The sequence below is a fragment of the Anastrepha obliqua genome, chromosome 2 (assembly GCF_027943255.1).
Source record: "Anastrepha obliqua isolate idAnaObli1 chromosome 2, idAnaObli1_1.0, whole genome shotgun sequence".
Classification (NCBI taxonomy): domain Eukaryota; kingdom Metazoa; phylum Arthropoda; class Insecta; order Diptera; family Tephritidae; genus Anastrepha; species Anastrepha obliqua.
Window position 1 is genome coordinate 54,893,778 of NC_072893.1, and position 20,301 is coordinate 54,914,078.

Sequence of the window (20,301 nt, forward strand, 5' to 3'; positions counted from 1 at the left end):
ACCTTGTCGAACCGCAATACAAAAATTGGTGAAAAAATTCGAGCTGCTGGGACAAGTTAGTGATGTGAAGAATAAAAGCCGTGCACGTGGCTCAAGAACAGCCGAAAATATTGCTGTTGTAGCCGAAAGTGTTGAAGAAAACCCAGGTTTGACAATTCCTCGTCATTCTTAGGAATTAGGCATTCCACAAACGTCATTACACTGTATTTTCCATAAAGATTTGGGTCTTAAGGCTTATAAAGTCCAGTTAACACAAGAACTCAAGCCGTCCGATCATCTAAAACGTCATGTCTTTGTTGATTGAGTCGTTGAAATGCATGAAAATGATCCGGAATTCCATTGAAAAATCAACTTGAGTGATGAAGCCCATTTCCACCTCGGTGGCTTCGTCAACAAAATCCAAGAGTTATTGTTGAAAAGCTTCTCTATCGTCAACGTGTGACTGTTTGGTGCGGTTTATGGTCCGGCGGAGTCATTGGGCCTTACTTTTTCGAAAATGAAGCTGGAGTAACAGTTACGGTGAATGGATTGCGCTATCGAGAGATGATTAACGAGTTTTTATGGCCGGAATCGGATGGTATTGATCTGGACAACGTTTATTTTCAACAAGACGGCGCTACGTGCCACACAAGCAATGAAACTATTGATCTTTTATCAAAATAACACCTCTTATTGGAAAACCCTTTATAATAAAATGCCATGTTAAATGAAAATCGTGTCGACTGACTTAGGAAGAAGGCATGAAACGCGACATCAGCAGTCAACATTTCTTTATTCGATTTAAGTTTGGTAAATGATGTATAATTTCGAGCAATTAAGTATCGATGATAGTAGATACCAAAGTGCATTCAAACAAGTCTGCTAACTATTGAGAGCTCAAGAATTCAGCATTCTTTTTCTTGATTGGCACGATAACATCTTACGCGGTTTTGGCCCAGTTTAACAAAGCGCGCCAGTCGTCTCTGTTTTGTGCCAAATCCGAGTGAGGTCAAGTCCTTCTCTACCATATCTTTCCAACGCAGAGAAGCCTTCCTCTTCTTCTGCTACCATAAGCTTGTACCGCATCGAATACTTTGCTTCCATTCGGACGACATAGCCCAGCCAACGAAGCCGCTGGATCTTTATTCGCTGCGCTATGTCAACATCGCTGTTAAGCTCATACAGGTCATTGCTCCATGGCCTACGATACTCGTCGTCACCAACTTGCAAAGGATCAAAAATCTCCGTCGTACGTTAGAACGGACATGATGAGAGCATTGTAGAGATTCGGCATTCTTATTGTGTCAAAACTTTTGAAATTCCTTAACCCAAAGTATACGCATAAAAATAAAAGTTGTGTGACAGGCATAAATATTTTTAGACAAAAATCAAACATTTAAAATGAGCTGCTTAATTCTGAGGACTTTTAACTTAATTATAGTTATTCATGCCTCCGGTAGACCCGATAACGAGAATGAAAGTATAGAACAGGGAGCAATAGAGTTGGATGTAGACAATTTACTAGGAAATAACAACTGTATCTATAAAAGCGAGTCAACTTTTCAATAGGTTTTGTAAATCTAGATTAGACCTGTCGATCTGTTTTCCATCATTCCCATGCCCGTTCTAAGCAGTGGAAGGGATGCCGCCCCAATAAAGTAGCCCTGTATAGTGCGCTGAACTGCACCCCCTCGTCTATCGTCACCGAAGCATCTATGCGCAACAAGGCTGCTCCCAATAGTTCTTCTTAGGGCTGGTATTGAGCCTAACCCTGGACTGAAAGCTTATTTCAGCTGCATTTGCCAAGCATGGCTCCACCCGAACTCAACTTCGGACAAATTTAATTAATGCAATGGGTAGTACCACCTTAAGATCTGTTAAGGACTTAAGAACCACAGAGAGTGGATCACACAGTTTTTGTTGCTCTTGCCGTCAGGCATACCCAGTCTCCACGGCTTCTACGTCGTCCAATGCGGCGGCGCCTCCATCAACCACCACAAACGATCGAGACCTCTACAGCTTCTCGGAGCCCATCAGAGTAACATCACTCCCCTCTTCTTTACTTTACTTTACAACTTCTACATCTCAGAGCTTCCTCAATCACCAGAGAGAGTTTCATTGATCTCATATCCTAACACTTGCGCGATAATGGCGTCCAGCAATGATATTGATTTCCCGTTTCTTCACTGCGATAAATCTCCAACTTTCCTCACTAGACTTACGACGACCCTATTTACCATCGGAACGAAGGAGGCCAAATTACAGCTACAGGGAAAGGAGTATAGATAGATGCAGATAGAGCATAGATAGGATAGATGTTCAGCAAAGAATTCCTGCTGGGTTGTTACCGCAGCAACCATCTGAGCAGACATTTTCTGGAGGTTGTGCCAAGCGAGTCAAGAGGCTTCTCTTTAACTACGCCCACGAGATCCACCGGACGCAATGTACATTCATCGGGAGACCCTTTCCACCCTCCTGAGCTCCCGATCCTCGAATGCCGTAATCCAACCACCACATATTGCAGACGACGAGCTTCAGCTGCCTCGCGAGACCCGTGTAACTTTGACCCTATTGTTTTCTGGATATTGTAGTAGGTTGAACTCCTACTTGTCCAGAATCGACCCCGCATACACAATATACATATAATATGTTCAGCATGTGAAGGTAAACCGCACCACATTAACCACGTATTCACATGGCCTATCAAATCTACTCACCTAATTTCCCTCTCCCTCTGGACCCAACCTGTCGAAACAACACGTTGTCTGGGCCAACTTAGATGAATTAGACGAAAACGACCGCTGGCTACACCGCACTGACAGGGTTTAGTAAACTGCTACAACAACAACAAATGGGTCTGGCAATATATAGACAGGCATTAAATGACATTCATTGGGGGAAGGAGGCTCTACTTCTTCTTAAACTGCTGCCCCCCAAACACGAACGAAGACGAAAAGCTTCAGCTGCCTCGTGAGACATAACGCGGGTTGGCTCAATTGTGTTCAGGATAATACAGTAGGTTGGACTCGGGATTGAACCGGGCATGCTTAATGTATGTTCGGCGTGTGAAGATACCCCTAACACCTTAACACTCCCCTCTTCTTCTAGACCCGATAGCATGATTCTGATGGAAATAGACGACGAAGACCGGTAACTAAACCATACTTGATGAACTGCTAAAATAACAACAAGAACCTGTCCTCCGTAAAAAAATATGTTAAATTCTACTTAAGCCCTACTACAAATTTGTTAGCAACTGGTAGCCGGGCAATTTATAATTCAGTTATTTTTGAACTGTGACTTTTGTAATATTTTATAATTATAGACTCTACTTGTGCCCTAGCTATCTACCTGTCCTTATTATCAATGAGCTCATTTATGATCTACATCATATTTCCCACTGGGTTGTCTCTGTGTCGGTATTGTACAGATATTTTATTACTTAGTACGAACGAATGTGTATATGTATACAGTACAATGTAAGTATCTATGTATGAGTGTATGCAGTTATCACTCGTAGGTAAGACTAACTGCATTAATGAACAAAAGTAGAACGATTTCAACAAGTTGTATTTGAGCAACGAATTTACTTAGTTAATTTATTGAAATTTATGTGCCCCGCATTTGTCCACTACTCGTACAACTGGTTTGTTTAGTTTTCGAGATTTTCAAATAAGCTTTTCGCACACAATTTCCCATTTTTGCATGTACATACCAAGGCATTAAACATACATATGCATGTACACCTGTGCTCACAATAAAAGCAGCGCAACATATTGCAAGTCAGAAATTTTTTTTTGACGTGATAACGTCTTATAATTCGATTTAACAGGCTGCATGCACGAAAAAATGTGTCGTTACCTTGCTCATTAGTGTTACCTTGCTCATATGTCGTTACCTTGATCATTGCCGTTACCTTGCTTATTTGTCGTTACCTTGTTCATTGCATTGAATGAACTGCAAGCGAAAGCGCGGAACGAACGACAAAGCAAACGAACGGCAACGTTCGACATCTTGCTCTCTCCTACTTAAGTGAGCGTATAGATGTATGTATATGCGCATATGTACATATATAAATTCACGTATTTGTATTTGCATATGCCTTCTTATTGATTATTATTAATTTGATTTACTTGAAGAATTTAAAATAAAACCAAGTTTGTTAATAATACCTGTTGTTTTAATGTTATTATTATTTTTTGACGTGATAACACACCAAAAAATGTTACCTTGCTTGAACAGCATGTTATGTTATGTTATGTTATGTTATGTTATGTTATGTTATGTTATGTTATGTTATGTTATGTTATGTTATGTTATGTTATGTTATGTTATGTTATGTTATGTTATGTTATGTTATGTTATGTTATGTTATGTTATGTTATGTTATGTTATGTTATGTTATGTTATGTTATGTTATGTTATGTTATGTTATGTTATGTTATGTTATGTTATGTTATGTTATGTTATGTTATGTTATGTTATGTTATGTTATGTTATGTTATGTTATGTTATGTTATGTTATGTTATGTTATGTTATGTTATGTTATGTTATGTTATGTTATGTTATGTTATGTTATGTTATGTTATGTTATGTTAAGTTATGTTATGTTATGTTATGTTAATGTTAACTCATTCTCTATATCCATACAAAATATCTATCAAACAAATAAAATTAAAATTTTCTTTTGAAAAATGCAACCATTCAATCAGTATTTTCTTATGACGTTATCACGTTAAACTATCGTCAGTAAACCGACTTTACAGACAACCTCTTTTTTTTAATTTTTTAATTTTTATTTTGTTATATTATATTTTTAATACAGTTATATTATATTTTTAATACACAATTACATTTAATAACATTTAACAAACTTTCATCAACTTTTTAATCAGAACTTTTAGCTAAACCTCGAAAAGTTTTATAGCCCATTGCATTTTGGTTTAATACTGTGTCAGCTTCAACTGTTTCGCGTTGATTTTTGTTTTTTTTTTTTTTTTGCATACTTATGCATTTTCTTCCATAAATGAATACTCGAAATTTTTCATGTACAAGCACAAAAATATTCTCAAAAATTAAAACAACTTGACACGACAATGGCGGAACAGGATGGATGAGCTAGGAATTGAGAAACAAGCCACCATATACTGGATTCTTGTACAAAAGGGAATTGAAGGAAACGCGAAAGTGGATATACCAGCCAAAGCAGGCGCAAATCTTCCTGTAGCTGGCACGTTCGGTATACAACCAGCTCTCTGCAAACAACGCCTGGATGATGAACAAACTCAAGATGGGAAAGAACCAGCTCATGCAGGATCGCGAAAATCATGCCACAATGTGAGGTCTAGAAATTATATTTTATCCCTTCCCAGAAAATGGTGTAAATTTGTAGTGGGCATACAAACGGGACACTATATCACTCGACCAAACTGAAGCTAGTGCAAAACGGTACATGCACATGACAAGTCAGCGCGAGAGGAATTCTGGTACACCTACTCTGCCACTGTCCTGTACTTAGCAAAACTCAAATAAACTGCTTAGGCTCTGCATTAGGGTGCGGCCAGAGTGAACGCTGATGCCGAGCCGAGCTTATTGACGCTTATTTTCATGCGAGAAGAAAATTTGTATATAACACAGTGAATGCGAGAATCAGCGCTGAAATTTTGTTTATTCCATGTGTTTTGCTCTTACATATGTCATTTAATTTTGTTGTTCATTTGTGTTTATAAAATTGCTGTACACGGTAATGGATTCATCTGATGACGAGTATTTTGCTTCTCCTAGTGTGATTAATGCAATTATTAACACAAAAGAGTTTGGAAAACATCCAATTACACTAAAAAGGAATGAATTTGGTGAATTTCATCATTTATATAATGATTTATATTATATTTATTTCGTGGAGGGAGCCTGAGAAACGGCTACCCCACTCCATTGGCCAGTTTTTTTTCGATTTTCGTGGTGTGGTGCACTATGGATTCCTTCCACCTGGCCAAACTGTTAATAAGGAATATTATTTGAGCGTTATACGTCGTTTACGTGAAGCAATTCATCTAAAAAGACCAGAATTATGAGCCAACAACTCTTGGGTTTTTGCATCATGATAATGCACCGTCTCACACTGCACTCGTTCTTCGTGACCATTTCGCCAAAAATTCTACGCATATCGTTCTGCAACCACCGTATTCGCCTGATTTGGCTCCGTGTGACTTCTGGCTATTCCCAAAACTCAAGAGACCACTCCGGGAAACGCGTTTCGAGTCGATTGAGGAGATAAAAGCTGAATCGAAGAAGGTGCTGATGGCTATACCGGAAATGGACTATTTGGCATGTTTCGGGGATTGGAAAAATCGTTGGCATAGGTGTATTTTATCGAGAGGGGATTATTTTGAAGGGGATGAAATTGATTTACAAGAATAAATAAAGATTTTTCATTTTACAACCAAATTCACCTTACTTTTTGCCCAAAGGTAAAAAAAGAAAATATTAATCCTGGCAATCCTAATAAGGATAATGGAAAACTTTTATCAAATTATTGCATTGTCATCGGTCCTTGATAGGTGCGCAAAATTTCAAGTCGATCAGATTTTTAGAAGCCAGTGAAAATTAAGCTCAAAGATTCCGTTACATGCATACATACATACATACATACATACATACAACCCGACCTAATAAAAGTGTGTTAAAAACACAACTGCACTCTAAAAAGTAAACATCAACAATCCAAAAAAGCGAGCAAAACGCTTTGAAACTGTTTTCTCGCACTCATCGGCTTTGCTCTCTGCTCTTGTCGGCGCTCACTGTGTTATACACAAGCTTATTTGTATTGACTTGTATGTAACCAGTTTTATCGCACTGACAATCTTTATCGCACTGACAATCTCGGCTCGGCTTTCAGCGTTCACTCTGGCCGCACCCTTATTTTCAACTTTAGAAAGTGTGGCAGATCAAAAAATTAATTAATTTATCTAACCTGTGTATTAAAGACAAAATAAATATAAAGTTCTTATACTCTTCTTACAAACACTTGGTATCGCTATGCAACAATTTTTGATTCATATGCGATCAACAGGATCAGACAGGTAAAACCTTACCTAACATAACTTTTGAGTCACTTCAAACTTGCACTAAGTATACAAACATTCAGTAGACTATAAAACTGCATACCCAATTTTTTTCTAAAAATTCTGATTAAAAGTTTAAAATTTGATATGAAAAATTTTTGAAATTTTTTATTGAAGTATTAACTATTGGGTTTTTAGATTTTATTTTATTTTACAATGATTTGTTTGCTGTTTGGCAAAGGGTAAGTTTACCTTCGATAGAACTCTTTCTGCTCTACAAAACTTTGTTAATTGTATTTTTGAGTTATTTAATTTTATAATTAGTTTTGAGGCTTAGAAATGGAATAACCAGGAGGCAAAAATTAACGTTTTCGACACCTACTCTTCTTTGCTTTTCATCGAGGTTAAAAAGTGTGAATGAGGCTATTCGACTGAAAATACCTGATCGATATGGTCAAACCATACTTCTTTACGACAACGCCAGGCCTCGTGTTGTATTAGTCGTCAAAGCCGCACTCCAAGAGCTTCTTCAACATCCGCCGTATTCTCCGGACCTTGCACCGACCGATTACCATCTGTTACGCTCACTGTCAAACCATATGAAACAACGAGGTCCTCATACTGCCTCCTTTGACACTAGACCAGGCGATTTTTGACGGAACGTCACCAACAAATTGGTCGAGAGGTAGGAAGAGGTTGTAAACAGCAACGGCGAATATATAACACAGTCCTGCGAGGGTGAGTTTCTAGAATGGCTGTACTTGTTTCTTGTAGTTTTTTATGCGCTGAAAACGAATCTGATCTTCAAAATGCTCCATCACGTCAGGATTTTTGGTAAATGAAGCCTAAAAGGTCAAAAAATTGCCATTTTAGCCATTTTTGATAATTCTTTTTTGGGATAGAAAATTTTTTTTTTCAATTTTCGACGAAAAGGTTGCATAGTACAACTCTTTAGCTTTAAAACCCATTTTTTTAAATTATTGTACGATTTTTTAAAAAAAAGTTATGGCATTTTGAAATTAACAGTTTCAGTTACGTATACGTTGGGTATAACGTCAAATTTCCCGCTTCACAAAGTCTTTTATCCTGGCGCGATAGCATTCACAATTCAATGTTACATTGGCGTCAGCCTCGTCTTTGAAGAAATAAGTGCTGATGATTCCTTTAGCCGATAGGGCACACCAAACAGTTGGTTTCAAGAGTGTAATGGCTATTTTTGAAAGGCTTCAACCCAAATACGGCAATTTTGTTTATTGACGTAGCCATTAAGCCAAAAATGGGCCTCATCGCTGGACAAAATTCGGGCCGCACGCCTCGCTGGTACAGAGAAACATCAATCAACTCTCTACTTTTGCGGTACGGCAAATCCTGCACAAGGAGAATCTAAGCAATATACGAATGCAATACTTTCATTGTGTCATCCAACTGAGTTTTCATGGCAGTCTTGTCGTTTTAGAAGTAAATCATCAAACCCTCTATAAAGATTATGTTATACCCCATTTGAATAATTCTGACATTTTTATGTGATTTTGACACTTCTTCTTTACTTCTTATTTGTACTGTTTAGATTCTGACGTCAGAGCAGATCGCGAACACGACACATCGTTTTAAGGGGGTTAAGGGCAGAAGAAGGAAAACATTGTGGATGGGCAAGTCATGAGCTCTCCACCAAGATAATGAATGCGTCGGCTCATTCCGCGTTGTGTGCCAAAAGATGTCTAGCTAAATACCGCACCATCTTTTATATGAGGTATAATTCTAGGGACCAAGAGCTAAAAGAAAATCAATTGCTATTGTTGGTTTTGCGCTACTGCTTATAACGAAGTACATATCTTCTCTTATCAAACTTATCCATTACTTTGAACACTCTAAACAGTTACGCATTAATAGAGGATTTTTTTTATTTAGGTAACAGCATTACTATCAGTAATGTCAACCTTGAGCCCCGGCGGTGAATTTCAGTTCTACCTCGACGAATAAAAATCACTCATATCAGTTGATTATTATAGTTTAGTGTTAATAAATCTTGGGTTTTTTGTCCCACTGTGCGTATGACGACATGAAAATTATGTTTGCTTTTACGTGCATATGTTTCTGAGTCAAAACTGAAAAAAATACGACCAATAAAAAGTTGATTTTAACCCCAACTATTTCTTAAGCGCAAATAAAAGTTTTGCACTTATTACTTCCAAGGTTTCCAGGTTTGACAAGTTGTATTTTTTAATTGGTTGTTGGATGTCTGGGATGAGTGAATTAATAGTGAATAAGCACTTAAAATAGTTTATGTATATATTTTTTTACCACGCATACTTACATATCTGGCCTATGCTTTAAAGTGCTTTTAAAACAATTCGATTGATCAAAAATGTTAAGAGAATTGTTATTCGATAAAAAAAAACGGTAAACGTGTAAAAACGTGAGCGAGAATAATAGTTTAAAAAATAAATAAATACGTAACAAATAAATATAATAAAAGCCCTATTCAAAACATAAAACAAATATAAGGAATAAAATCATTCTAAAAAATATATGCAAACTGTTTTTAGCTCGTTTTCATGATTGTCGGTTCTACGTTACCGGAATGACCTGGATTTATATATGGCAAGGACTGTCTCCCCAGTCCCCAGCATCATACTCCGTTCATGTATGGAGAATGTTAATGCTGCTACAAGAAGAGTGCACTTTTTGCTGCTGAAAAGTATTTGCATACAAACCCACCTAGTAAATATCTATTGAGAATCGATCACTTTTCTTCAGTTGCACGTTTGCTAATTTAAAGCATAAAAATTGATACGAGGTTTCCTTTTATATTTTTTTCCTTGATTTATTACGATTTTCGATGTTGGTTACCAAGACAGGAGTGCATTGATCAACATACTTCGACTTTTGGCGTTGAAGCACCACACTGTGAAATGCTGGTACAACGAGTTCCAACGAGGCTGTCGGTCCTTGAATGAAAGTATGAATTTCATGAAGGCCGTCCAAAATTTATTGATAACGCAAGATCATATTGTAATATATTGCGAGATGGAGACATTTTTGGCATTAGTGGGACCAGTATGCATTCAATATTACATCAGCATTTGGTGGTCAAGAAGATGTGTTCTCGTTGGATATCATATAATTGTACAATTTCCCAAAAAATGGTTGGTGTCGACTGGTGCTGAGAAATGTTGAACAAATTTAGCCTCGTGCAAAGCGGCGTCAAACAGCAATCTACAGAATGGGTATTCCAAGTCGTTTGCCAAAAGTTTTCAGAGAAATAAGGGAAACCAACCGCCAAAGACAAATCATCTTTCACCAAACAATGCGAGCTGTTATTATTGTTGTTGTTATAGCAGTATAAATATTACCCATACACGGGAATGCTGCTGAAGTGACAGTTCTTGAGCGGATATAAATCCGGGTTGAAACCGTTGGAGGCATCCACTTCTAAGTGGCAAAAGCACGTTCAAAATGAATTCAAGTTTAAAGACTTTCAAGGAAAATATTTAAAAAAATAACAAAGCCATTTTCTTTATTATTTTACTTTGTTTTGAGTATTTCGCGCAATAATGAATATAAAAGGCAACACTTGTAAATTGCATTTCATCGAAAACGAACAGAGAGAGAATAACATGATTTTTGAAGTGAAAACTTCTTTAGAATCGTTGGGAGTGATTTGAGGAAAAGTGAAACGAAAAAGCGACCTCTTGGCTACGAAGCATTATATTATATGTTGATATAAACGTAGCGACGAACTAAATAACTTTTATTTTTTCTTGTGATTCGAACCACGGATTTTGGATCGGAAGCTCACATTGCTAGTCGCTCGGCTACCGCGCCATGCTGTCGGTGCTGGCCTAAAAGTTATTTAGTTACGAAGCGTTATATTATATGTTGATATAAACGTAGCGACGAACTAAATAACTTTTAGGCCAGCACCGACAGCATGGCGCGGTAGCCGAGCGACTAGCATTGTGAGCTTCCGATCCAAAATCCTTGGTTCGAATCACAAGAAAAAATTTTTTTTTATACAGTTATTTTATTTTATTTTATTTTATGATATGTTTATGAGGAGCTTTTTTTCATGGCAGAAATACACTCGGTGTTTTGCTATTGCCTGCTGAGGGGTGAGCGCTATTAGAAAAATAGTTTTCCTTAATTTTGGTGTTTTCACCGAGATTCGAACTGACGTTCTCTCTGTGAATTCTGAATAGTAGTCACGCACCAACCCATTCGGCTACGGCGTTTGTTTAATTTTACTGATGCAAAAATGAGGGAAAATATTTGAATAAAGTTTGCTTACTGTTTACACATTTTCCAAAGGTGACGGAGAACCAAAAAGAAAGTCGATTTTCAAACAAATACGAGTGCATATGTGTAATTGTGTTAGAGTTTCGGTCACGCCCCAGCAAAACCTGCGTGCATATGTGTTTGTAACATTCAAAAAAATGTAATTGTGTTAGAGTTTCGGTCACGCAGGTTTTGCTGGGGACGCTCATAATAGCAACCGCGTGTGTATTTTTATATTCGTAAATATTTTCATTTCTAAATATTTACCGCAATTATGCCGAAAAATAATGCAGAAAAGTGTCGTGAATATCGACAGAAAAAAAATTAATAAATAGCATCACGGAATTCATTCACGAAAATTTAATAAAGTATACACCAGAAGTATCGCGGATACTTAGAAAAGATTACGATAAAGTTCCAATGATTTTAAGTGGCGATTTTAACGTAAATTTTGCATTGGACACAGCGGTTCCTTCAATTGACTTTCTCAATACAACATTCAATTTAAAAATGTGTAACAATCGCACTGAATCAACAACACGATCAAAAACAACATTTGACGCGGTATTTCAAAGATATGTTGACAACATCGAAACCAAAGCATTTGTATCATATTTTATCTATATTATCATAAGCCACTCGTATCATTTGTTGAAATTGAAAACATTGAGGATGAATAATAATAAAATGAAGAAAACAAAATATGAACTTTATAGCAATATTATAATGAACCTATAATTATCCCGCCCCTAATGCTGCTTTCGTCTCATTCTCTCTCAGTTTGTTTTACGGAAGGTTTCACTTCTATCGCGTCTAACCGTTAGACTGGTATTTTTTTTTCAATCAAATGCTCTCATATACTTACACTCTCATTTATTTTGTATTGTTGCTCTCAGAACGCATAGAGCAATAAATGTTTACAGGTGGCGGTTGTTTTGTTTTTTATTTTGAGCTTTTGAGGAGCTTTGAGTGGATATTTTGCAAATTTCATTTTATCATTCTTATGAGCCCCTCAACACTTAACCATTTCCAAAAATTTTACATGGCGGAATTTCTATCAATTCAGCTCAAAATCTTCAAATCGCTTTCAACCAAACATTAAATTATGATAGTCGCATATGTAAATACATATAATATATTCGTAAGTAAACTGTGCGCGGTGCTTAGCTCGCTCTGGACTACACAACACCTTTACTCCTCAAAGTATCTGCATTTTAATCGTTTTCTTAATCGTGGTTATGCGTAATGTATGGTTTCATAATATTACCGTTATGCGTGCGGAATCAAGGCAATAAGCCACGTTTCCCATTTCCTGACACTATATATTCAACGTGCCTGGATAAGCTTTTTCAGTTCAGATCCTTCTTACTTTTGCATACTGTTACTATTCGAAAGCACCTGGGTACCTCGCCCTCAGAATAGCTGCCTCGAAATCTGTGAGAAACGCCACACTTCTCACTGCCACCCACAACGTTTTTGTAAGTTTGACATTTTTATAGGGCCCCAACTGATCGTGAGAATTTCTAATGGTAATCCTCACATACATACGTATCTGTATAATAAATATAATGTATACAATGGCCATAACAAAGCTATCAAATGAGATAAAACAAAACAGAGAAATTAATTAATATGTAGTGGGAGCAACACTCTCTGAAATGATCGCGGCGATAGAGTAGACTGCTCGCCTGTACAAGTTACATATGTATGTATATGTACTCGCATGTGCACATAGCACACATTCGGAAAAATATGTAAACATATGAGTATAGCACGCAAGCCCCGTTGGGAAAACTTGTACTTGTACGATGGAAACGAGCACCTAATTTAATATGAGCGTCGTTTTTTTGACGATCGCCCATCGTTGTTGTTTAACTATTGTTGTACAAGCACAGGTATGAACATTAAAGTATGAAAATCAATAATTGAAATGATTTGGTGTTCCCAAAATCAAATTCTATTGGAATCAGAATTGTATGCTCGCGTTCTGTAATACTATCGAATTAGATTTATCGGAAAATATGTTTGAATCTGATTGTTGAGCGTATTTGGTGTTCTGCATGTCGATTTATCAGAAATTTACATTTTTATAAAGCCGACAAGGTGGCCGAATTCGAGAATTGTTTGATATTGTCGTTTTAACAAGCATATAAAATAAAGAAGTGTAAGTATAAATGCTTCCCTTCTTTTATTCATAATTTTTACACTTTTTTCCTATGAAGGTGAAACCACAAGCATGCAGCTCAAGACGCTACTTTGCTGGAAATTTATAAGGCACAATTCTGACAAAGCCAAATGTCATATCAAAGGAGGCCATGCAAAACTAGAACAGCAATTACAAGATTTGGCTGCCGTTTTAAATATTCAGTGTACATTCAGCGATGCAAATGATTGGGAAAAGGTAATATTTTAATTTAAATAATCAATTTAAATTTCCCAATTTAAAAGAAAATATTCATGGTGATAATATGATGATATTGATATTGTATTTTAGATTAAATAAATTAATATATATTTTCTCTTTTATTTGTGTTTTTATCGCCTAAGCGATTAAAAAAAATAATTGGCGCGTACTTTTCTGTTAGGTGTTTGACCGAGCTCCTCCTCCTATTAATGGCGTGCGTCTTCATGTTGTTCCTCAAATGGAGCGACCTACAGTCTTAAGCTGACTCCGAACTGCAAATACTTATTATAAAGGGCTTTTTCATGGCAGAAATACACTCGGAGATTTGCCATTGCCTGCCGAGGGGCGACCGCTATAAGAAAAATGTTTTCTATGATGCACGGAAATTAGAATCTACGTACTCCCGGATGGTAGTCACACACCAACCAATTCGGCTACAGTGGCCGCCTCCTAAGCGATCTACTTATTTAAACGTTTTTTAATGATAACTATCAGGGAGGCGTAGTGTATTGCTTAGTCGTACAAAATGTTTCTTTTTCTGGTATATTGTGCTCACTGATTTCGATGGGATCGCAGCCACAATCAATTTGCTGAATTTATTATAATTTTTCTGAAATTGTTCGCAATCTAGTGCAAGACGTAAACAAAATAACTGAAAGGGACCTCGTATAAGATTTGTATTCGACTCCTACTTTAATACAAATTATATCATTTTACGCTTCTAATTGAAAATTTCGCTAAAGAAACCACTGTCACGAGGTGACTATTTATCAGGTATTTCAGAATGTCATTAAGCATTGAATCCAAATAAGAAATATATACTTCTGAGTTGAAAAATATATATTATATTTTACTTTCTCAACCATCGCTGCCTAAAATTCAAATTTTATGTCTTAAAAGTCATTAAAAGCCCGCGTTAGTCGAATGAGTTGGTGCGTGACTATCATGTAGAAATGCACTGGTTCGAATCTCCGTGCATGAAATACCTAATGACTGAGGAAGTTTTTTCTAATAGCAGTCGCTTCTCGGGATGTTCCTCTGCCAAGAAAAAGCTGCTCATAAAAACCTTTGCCGTTCGGAGACGGCGTAAAACATCAGGCCGCACAACACAGATAGGAGGAGGAACTCGGTTAAACATCAGGGTGTAAGCGGCAATTATAAATATATATGAATGTATATAAGAATGATAGAATGCAAGATGGAATACAAGGCCATGCAAAGCAAAATTGTGAGAGTAACTTTGCTAATCACAGGGAATTGACAGCTCAATTTTGCGTAGTTGACTACGTTTATTTTTCCCTATATTACCACTAAAATCTCAGTTTTTGATGACTTCTGTTCTAATAAAACAACCGTGGCTTGGTGTTGATCATATTTTTATGCTGCAAACAGTGACCGACGTATCGTAGTCCCTTACCGCAGCACCTAGAGAGCACAAAATTGAGCAAAACTCATCCCGTAGAGAACAATTGCGTTCTTTTAGTTACATATAATATTTACACAAAACATCGGTTTGTGTGTGTATGTGTTTGGTTGTATCTACACAATGTTGCCATTGATATTTTTGCTTACACACTTTTTCACACATATCAGTTACAATTTTTCATTGTTTATTAAACCAAAGCCAAAAACCAACAAATTCAAATAGTTAATTTATGTATAATTAACATTATTCCACATTGTTTTTAAGTTATTTTAACAAAAATTAAAATTTTTCCTAGTTTATTTTGTAAATGATTTCGAAATGTACTGTGTGGTGAGCCGACACGGTTCTACGGGAGTTTTCAAAAATCCTGCCATAAAATCTACGATACGGAAGGGAAGTAATTTTTCATTTACATCGGGCTCTCACTAGTTTGATCGTAACAGCTGACAGGGGACTGCGTTTACGTCGGTGACTGTTTGCAGCATTACATTCTGTACGTTATGAATCTACCAACCGGGGTCCATTTAATTTTCCTACAGGGGTGTCCCCTACATATAAGATTATATATGTATGCACGTATGTAGGTGTATATTGTGTGTATCACAACGGTCCTCCATCTCTGGCCAAGTGTGCCTCATATCAAGTGTGCATCCAATCATACGTAAAGCGAGCGTCGGCTTATCAAATATTTCAAAGTGCTTAAATACTCCGTTGAACTGGGTAAACTCTTCAGTATTAAAAGTGTTTTCTAGTACTTTGAAGTGCGTGTAGATAAGTGGTTGTGTGATTTTCGCATAGTTAATTAGAAAGACGTGAAAGGCTAGTAAAATTCTCCAAAGTACAGAAAAACAAAATATTATATAAAATTAGCTCGACTTTTCTCTGCGATCGAGTGGATCAGTTTCAAATAAAAGCATTTACTTCTAATCAGTGTAATGATGCAAAGTGTGCCAACCAACTTGATGAACGCACATTTCAAGTTGCTTTATTTGAAAATATTTTATGAAAAATAAGACTGAACCAAGGCGAAATTAAAAATATGAAATTACTGTTTAAATTTAATGTCATTGCAACCTGGCACACTTTGTATCATTACTCTATCCTACTAATAAACCAGAAATACATTTGTGTACCTTCTATTTATTTCTCATTTAAACAATTAATGATTGTCATACGAAGACAGCCGAGAAATTCTTCGGGGGCCTTTTTCTTTTTTTATTTAATTTAAAACTAATTTCCAAAATATTGGTTTGCCTTGATCATGTTTTATCCCACATACGTACATATGTATGTATGTATGTATACATCCACTTCGTTTGGATAATTCATGAGAGGCATTTGGCATAGGAAAACTCGTCAACTTGGCGAGCTTTTGTGTTTATTTGTATGTACACATACATATATGAACAGATTTTTGCCGGTGTATACATACTTATTAATTCCTAAGGTGATTCGTTTCAGAATTTACTCTCGTTCAGGTAATGCTGTTTCGCTTGATTCCTATAATGCTCTAACTAATGAAGAGAGAAAAGTTGGATTCCATTTACTTTATTTCATATGGCTAGTAACATAGTAAATAGTTCATTCATGATAAATTTGCTTGAGCAACACATCCATGAATGAATACTAGTTTTCAGTAATTGAAATTGGAGGCAGTTACTAGGTTGTTCAATAAGTTTTGCGGTTCGATAAGAAAAACACAATTGTATGCTCTTTATTATTCAGAACATCAATACACTTGCTCCAACGAGATTCTAATTTATGAATTTCATCCCCGAAGTGAGAATCTGGAAGGTCTGCAAAATACGATCAAAATTTTCCACGCATGCATTTTTTTAGGTTTGGAAACAGATAGAAGTCACAAGAGGTCACATCTCATGAATACCGTGGTTGTTCCAACAATTCGAACTTTAATTCATGAACTGTGGCCATTGTCAAAATGCTCTTGTAACACGGGGAAATGTTCTGATAAAAAAGAATTTTTTTCTTTCCCTAACTGGGCATTTTTTCACGAATTTTTTCCTTCAGCTGGTCCAAAAGCTTACAACAATATTCAGAATTTTTTGTTTTACCAGTTTAAAACTAATCCACAAACAACATTCCTTTCGCATCCGCAAAAAATTGATGCTAACAATTTCTTGGCCGATTTCTGGACACACACTCGTTTCGGAAAGAACCAGATTCACACCACTCTTTAGCCTCTTGTTTTGATTTAGAATCATGGGGATAGATCACAGTCTCATCCATAGTGACGAATCGATGCACAAAATGCACCTTCCCCTTTCGAACACGCTTTAAATGTTGCTGAGAAATTCACATTCGAATGTGTTTTTATTCCATTGTTGGCGAAGGCGGCTCCCGTTTTGCACATAGCTTTCTGAAGCCCAATACTGTAGCCCAATGAGTTGCCGGTTTTCTACTACATCTCTTTCAGTCACTCGACAATTTTTGAATACAATAGCCTGTATTTTTTCTATGATTTCTAATGTTATCGTTCTTTCTGAACGTCCTTGACGTGGATCGTATTCAAGGTTTAAATTCAGCAACCCATCTTTCTATTGCACTAATTGATGGCGAAAAATCCTTAAACACTTTCAACATTCGTTCATAAATTTCCGTTGCTTTTAGACGTTCCAAAAATAAAAATTCAATCACCATACGATACTTGATTTTTTCCATTGCAGAAAATCCTGTGACATGTCGGTACTAAATGCCTTTTTATCAAAAAATGAATGGCCACATTAAAATGAAACTTCACATACGTTAATATGAAGAGTGTAACAACATAACAAAAATAAAATAGGCTAATAGCAATGCCCTCTCTTATCGAATCGCAAAACTTATTAATCAACCTGGTATATCAATAAGTTAATCAAATATAAATTATATTCGACGTTGCTGTTTACAACCTCTTCCAATTTTATGATGCCATTCCGCCAAAAATCACCGGGTCTAGTGTCAAAGGAGGCAGTATGAGGACCAGTTTTTAAGGACCTCAGAAAACGCTCTTCATATGGTTGAATCGGTGATCATCACAAGTCAAGGACAGGAGAAATTAGTTTTATTTGTAGATAATCTTATGCCTGATCGAAGCTTTTTTCAAACTTAACAATATGGCGACCTCAGCAAATATTTTTCAGATTTTCGAGAAAAAAACCGACAATTAATTGTTTAAAAAAAATCGAGATTTTTGAAAAAAATCCTTCGATTAGGCACGAGTGTTTTATGTTTTTCAAAAGTAGTATACATTTTATTGAAATCCTCCAAGCGGTTTTTAAGTTACAGTGATCACCAGTTCAAAAAACATAGTCTTGAGAAAAACGCATTTAAAGTTTTGCTATCTGCTCTCGAGCGCCCTTTGTTATTTGTTGAATAACTCGAAAAGTATTTTTCGGATTCACTTCAAATTTTCACACAATATTTTTAAGATATTATACTTTACGATAATGCAAAAAAATCAAATTTTTTGAAAATTCTGACTACCCCTAACCCCTTAACTGTTTTTATACTGCGGCTGTCTAGTTAACAAGGGTCAAATAAGATTGACGTGCAATGTCACCTTCCGAAAGGGTGATTAATTTTACGCTCTCTTGTGTGTCTATAATTGGCGCGCACATCCTTTGTTAAGTCTATGAACGAGCTCCTCCTCCTCCTCCAATTTGTGACGCGAGTCTTTATGAGGTTTTACAAAGGGAGCAGCTTGCAGTTTTGTAACGCATTCAAACGGCTGATGGGTTTCTACGAACTGTTTTCTTATGGCAGAAATACTGGTATACTAGGAAGTTTGCCTTTGTACGACACACCAATCGCTCGTCTAGTTTTTCGCAATCTTATTCAAAATAGGGGTTTGTTCATATTTGTTAATAAAGGGTGTTTTTTTTAGAGGTTAGGTTTTCAAGATGGCACTACTTTTTTCGTAGATGGTCTTTTTGACGGCTGTCCCTTGATTTACGCTCAGTTTGGTTTGCCATTTCATAATGAATAGACTTACACCTGAACAACGTTTGCAAATCGTGCAAATTTATTACGAAAATAATGGTTCGGTTCGCGCGACGCATCACAAGAATATTTTGTTCAGCGATGAAGCTCACTTTTGGTTGAATGGGTATGTCAATAAGCAAAATTGTCGCATTTGGAGTGAACATAATCCACAAGCCATTGCTGAGACGCCGTTACATCCTCAAAAAGTCACTGTTTGGTGTGCTCTATGGGCAGAGGGAATCATTGGTCCATATTTCTTTAAAAATGAAGCCGGCCATAATGTTACAGTCAATGGAGAGCGCTATAGAGCCATGATTAATGACTTTTTCGTGCCTTAATTGGACGATGTTGATGTGGACGACCTTTGGTTCCAACAAGACGGCGGTACATGCCATACAGCCAACGCCACAATCGATTTATTGAAGGAAACTTTTGGTGAGCGCATTATCTCGCGCCGTGGCCTCCAAGATCGTGCGATATAACACCGCTGGACTATTTCTTGTGGGGCTATGTGAAGTCGCTTGTCTACGCAGATAAGCCCGAGACGATTGACGTCTTGGAAGAGAATATTCGGCGCGTTATTGCTGACATACGGCACCAATTGCTGCAAAAAGTGGTCGAAAATTGGGCCTCTCGGCTGGAATTTATTCGAGCCAGCCGCGGCGGCCACTTGCCCGAAATCATTTTTAAAACATAATGGCAAACCCTTATCTTTATAATAAAGCTAAATTCTTGGCCATAACATTAAATTATATACGTTTTATTTCATCTTGAAAACCTAACCTCTAAAAAAAACACCCTTTACCTTTTAAATCTTGTGTGCACAGATCGCTGTTAAAATGAGCTCTTGGAAGAATAATCAAGAGATCGAAATATTTCGGGAATATCTACGCATACCAAGTGTGCATCCGGACGTTGACTACGGTATGCATAATTTAAATTATACTATTGGCAGACGCTATGAGGATTGTCCATAACCCCACTGTATCCTACATAAGCCCACTGTATCTTTTCATACATAACAAAGTAATGTTACGGGCACCATTTTTTCGGGTTTTGTACAAATATTAAATATAAAATCATATTTTTAAAGTCATAAAGCTCTTCACTTAAACTCAAACAGGCCGAAAGCCTCTGCTGTTACTTGCCTCGATTTTGTAATTTGATTATT

The 20,301-nt window shown here is 36.7% G+C and overlaps 2 protein-coding genes across 7 annotated transcripts in view; both read left to right on the plus strand.

Moving 5' to 3' along the window:
* LOC129238568 (aminoacylase-1-like) overlaps positions 1-20,301 on the plus strand; it is a 54,106-nt gene that overhangs the window by 12,598 nt on the left and 21,207 nt on the right. The gene's annotated exons all lie outside the window — the stretch shown is intronic.
* Positions 1-20,301, plus strand: part of LOC129238567 (aminoacylase-1-like) — a 34,435-nt gene that overhangs the window by 12,243 nt on the left and 1,891 nt on the right. Inside the window, exons 1-2 of one of the 5 annotated variants that reach the window (XM_054873636.1) lie at positions 15,810-15,869; positions 19,958-20,054. In XM_054873636.1, coding sequence (XP_054729611.1) covers positions 19,970-20,054 — 85 coding nt within the window. In that variant the 5' untranslated portion in view covers positions 15,810-15,869; positions 19,958-19,969. The other 4 variants (XM_054873632.1, XM_054873633.1, XM_054873634.1 and 1 more) reach the window with 4 other exon arrangements.